The following is a 3,705-nucleotide window of genomic DNA, read 5'->3' on the forward strand; positions in this document are numbered from 1 at the left end:
CTGCAACCATCCTCAGAAAGCCTGAGTCCCCTGATGTTGGTAGGACTTTTGGGCCCCATGTGAGGTGAGGAAGGATGGTTTGATATTAGACATCGCTATAGTGTTATGCTTTCAGAGTCATGAATGGGATGGAGAAGTGGGTCTGGGGAGGTGATGCTGGGTCTGAGCAATTATCTCTGCTTTTGGGTAGGAGCGATACCACAAGAGGAGACAGCAAGCAGAAAGGTGCTCGCAGGAAGACCAGTGAGCTGGTCACAGACACCGAGATCAAGCAAGCAGGGAAAATGGGGTTTGTGGGAGAGATAACTGATAAAAAGGTACGGGCAGGAGATGCTGGGCATTTTGGCAGATGTAAGTGCAGTTAGATGGAGAGATGAAGGTGTTGCTGACCTGGAAAGAAGACAGGCTGGCCACGGCTGAAGGACAGCATTTGGTTGCTATTTGAGAAGCAGAAATAGTTCCCCTCGTCCTGCAATGTGAAAGACTTCACTACCAACCCGTAGATACTCCTCCGGTGTTTCCTTGCCTCAAAGCGTGTGGATGTTCTCTTAATCCCCTCAAAGGTGGTCTGGGACATGGAAGAGATGTGGACGATGAAGTGAAGGGTCCCACCCTTGTCCTGGCGGACCCAGGATACGCCACTGTCCTCTTTGAACGTCACACATTCCAGCTCCAACCGTTGTCCCAGCTGGGGGTGTTTGGTGCTGCTGTCACGAAACCTGGCTATCACCTCGTCCCTCTGGCCATGGATCCCAGGGCAGCCTGTGGGAGGGAAATCCATGGGGGAACTGCTCAGGAAGAGCCACATCCCCATCTGGTGAAATCTCTTTCTGTATCTGTGGAGTGTGAGTCCAAATGCAATGGTAGGACCGCCCTTTGTGGAGGACTTGAAGGTTTTACTGGAGTCCTTGCTGGGACTGTGCAAGAAGGGTGCTCAGCAATCAGCCAGCCGGGCTTTTTCTGTCCTTCCGAAAAGCCTTTCAGCTGCCTTCTCAGGGACATTACCCCTTCCCAGCTTATCCCAGTTGACTCTCTGAAAACCGTGACCACTAAAGCCCCTTTTTCCCCTTCCCCCTCCTCTCCAGAACCTCTTCTATAACCGGGCTCCTTTCCCGGTGCGCGTGATGCTGCAGCCACCCCTGCGGCTGCCCTACGCTGGCTGAGGGGTTGCTGTCTTTTCCTGCCGAATTACTGAGCAAATCTCAACGCTAGCCTTTTGGGCTTGCTTTTGAAATTTCCCAGTTTCTTGGCTTCAGAGGAAGGGTTTTACTTGCCCCTCCCAGTGAAGGTGATGCACAACCCTGGTCCATACTCACAGAGCCCCAGAGCGAGCAGAAGGAGCAGCGCAGGAGACCCGGCCATCTTCTCCGAGGGGTGGCCGTCCTTGGAGCTGGTGCGGCGGAGCTGAGCTGATCTTTCTCGCTTGACTTGGGAGGCTGTGTCGCTCTTTGGAGAGGATGTGATGTCATCAGGACCTTCTTGGGTAAAGACACAATGTTCAGCATGAACTGACAAATGAGCTGAAAAAATAAGACCTTTGAAGAAACTGAGTTCTAATCCAGAACTTGCGCTCATTTATCGTTATCAGTTTTCAGTGGTGCCTCAGGGGTTTTCCTCGATGACTTCCCCAGGGATTCAGCCTGGCGATGCTCGTGCCTGAAGTAGGAACATGAAGGCAGCGCAGCCTGCTGTCTGCCAGCCCCCTGGGGGTTCTCAGCAGCTCCAGCTCCTCAGAAGTCACAGACAAGCCTGTGCCTTGGCTGCAGGTTCTAGGTTGTGTTTCTTGGTGGTGCTGAGGCTGCCTTTCCTTGTGCACACTCATGGGGTCTCATGCTTATGACAGATCACACCATATTTTCTTTTCCCAGCAAGGTAGACATGGCTCTTTCATGGCATATATCCATAGGTGTTATTTATCTCCAAGCACACATGTTGCTGACATGCAGCTGGGTTCTTCAGGTGTTCAATGGTTCTCTTTGCAATTCTTCTTGCCATTGCTCTGCAAAAGCTGCTTTGTGCAAGGCAGGTGGACTGTGATCTGAAACCCACCCAGAAAGAGCCATTCCCCAGGGCTCCCAAAGCAATGCCTTTTTTTGTTTTGTTTTGTGTTAACAGCTTGCGCTTTTCTTCTCCAACCACAGGCCTTTCCGCCCTGCCAAAAAAGATCTTGCATGCTTCAACAGAGAGGGCCCTTGCTGCTGCCTCCAGGTGACCACTTGCACTTGGGGTTGGGTGCTACTTCCTGGAGCTTTGCACGTACAACAGCAGCAGTTTCACCAGACTGCAAGGCTGGTGTTTTATTTTTCTTTGCCTGGCACTTCCTGGCTATGCTGTGGATTATTTTCCTGTGTGAGCTGTTTTTCTGTTCCTCATTTGCAAGTAAATCTTCCTTTTCCTGGGTATGCCAGAAGCCAGGTGCCGCAGGAAGTGGTCTGCCACTGCTGCTTTGGATGCTTCTTGGGGATGAATTATGGAAAATGATTTAGGAACTGGTGTAATTTCACTGGTCATCATAGCATGTTGGTGAGTGAGGAAGTTTGCTGTTATGGCTGGAGATCCATGGGGCAGCACAGATACAAGGGTTGTTTATGTGTTAGAAGCCATGGAAACAGCTGAGAAAGGTCAGGTAGGAATGAGGGCTTCTACCCAGAAAAAGGTGTTGGGAACATTGACCCAACTGAAGTACATCTACACTATGGCACACAGCGTGGGCGAGAAACAGGAGGAGCTGGAAGCCGTGTAGCATCAGGAAAGCTGTGATAGAGAAGCTGTTGCAGAAATGTGGTGGGATATCTTGCACAACTGGATTGCAACAGTTGAGTGTCTATGGCTCAGAATGAGGGGGAAGGCCAACCAGGCTTTTATTGTGGTGGGAGTGTGTTATAGATCACTCAGCCAGGACAGAGAGGCAGCTGAAACATTCTCTAAGCATCCGGGAGAAGTCTCAGGATCGCTTTCCTTTGTTCTTGTTAGGAACTTCAACTTCCCAGATATCTGCTGGAAATACAACATACAAGAGAGGGAACAGTCCTGGAGTTTCCTCAAATGCATGAAGGATGACTTCCTTACATAGGTGGTGAGCGAACTTGCTGTAGAAGCTGCCTACACAACCCAGTCTTTGTGAGCAGAGAAGGGCTGGTGGGTGATGTGATGGCTGGAGGCCGCCTGGGGCACAGCGATCACAAAATAGTTGAGTTCTCTATTCTTAGAGAAGTGAGGATGGGGAGGAGGGGCAGCAAAACTACCACCCTGGACTTCCACAGGGCAGACTGGGACGGTTGCCAGAGTCCCTGAGGAGACAGCCCTGAAGGTCATAGTCCAGGAAGCCTGGTCAGTCTCCAGGAATGAAGCCTTAAAGGCACAGGAGTGGGCTGTTCCCATGTGCCAGAAGAAGAGATGGAGGCAAAGAAGGCCTGGCTGAGCAGGCCTGGCTGAACAGGGAGGTTTGGCTGCAACTCAGTGGAGAAAAAAAAAGAGAGTTTATGCCCTTTGAAAGAAGGAACAGGCCACACATGATGACTACAAAGATATCGTGAGGCTATGCAGGGAGAAAATTAGAAAGATCAAAGCCCAGCTAGAATTTAATCTGCGTTCTACTGTCGACAAAGAAATGATACTACAAATCCATTAGCAGCCAAAGCAGGGCCAGGGAAAGGTTCCATCTGCTATTAGATGCAGGGGGAAACATGTTATCTAAGGATGAGG

At 50.6% G+C, this 3,705-nt stretch overlaps 1 protein-coding gene across 1 annotated transcript in view; it reads right to left on the bottom strand.

The window, feature by feature from the left end:
- LOC104274017 (T-cell surface glycoprotein CD8 alpha chain-like) overlaps window positions 1–1,362 on the bottom strand; it is a gene marked incomplete at its 3' end in the record, with an annotated part of 3,893 nt that extends 2,531 nt beyond the window's left edge. The window contains exons 1-2 of the mRNA XM_009869525.1: window positions 1,317–1,362; window positions 391–762 (exon numbers count right to left, since the gene is read on the bottom strand). Coding sequence (XP_009867827.1) covers window positions 391–762; window positions 1,317–1,362 — 418 coding nt within the window. The remainder of the gene's footprint in view (window positions 1–390; window positions 763–1,316) is intronic.
- Window positions 1,363–3,705: the final 2,343 nt, after the last annotated feature.

Source organism: Apaloderma vittatum, unplaced genomic scaffold (assembly GCF_000703405.1).
Source record: "Apaloderma vittatum isolate BGI_N311 unplaced genomic scaffold, ASM70340v1 scaffold7785, whole genome shotgun sequence".
NCBI classification, from domain to species: domain Eukaryota; kingdom Metazoa; phylum Chordata; class Aves; order Trogoniformes; family Trogonidae; genus Apaloderma; species Apaloderma vittatum.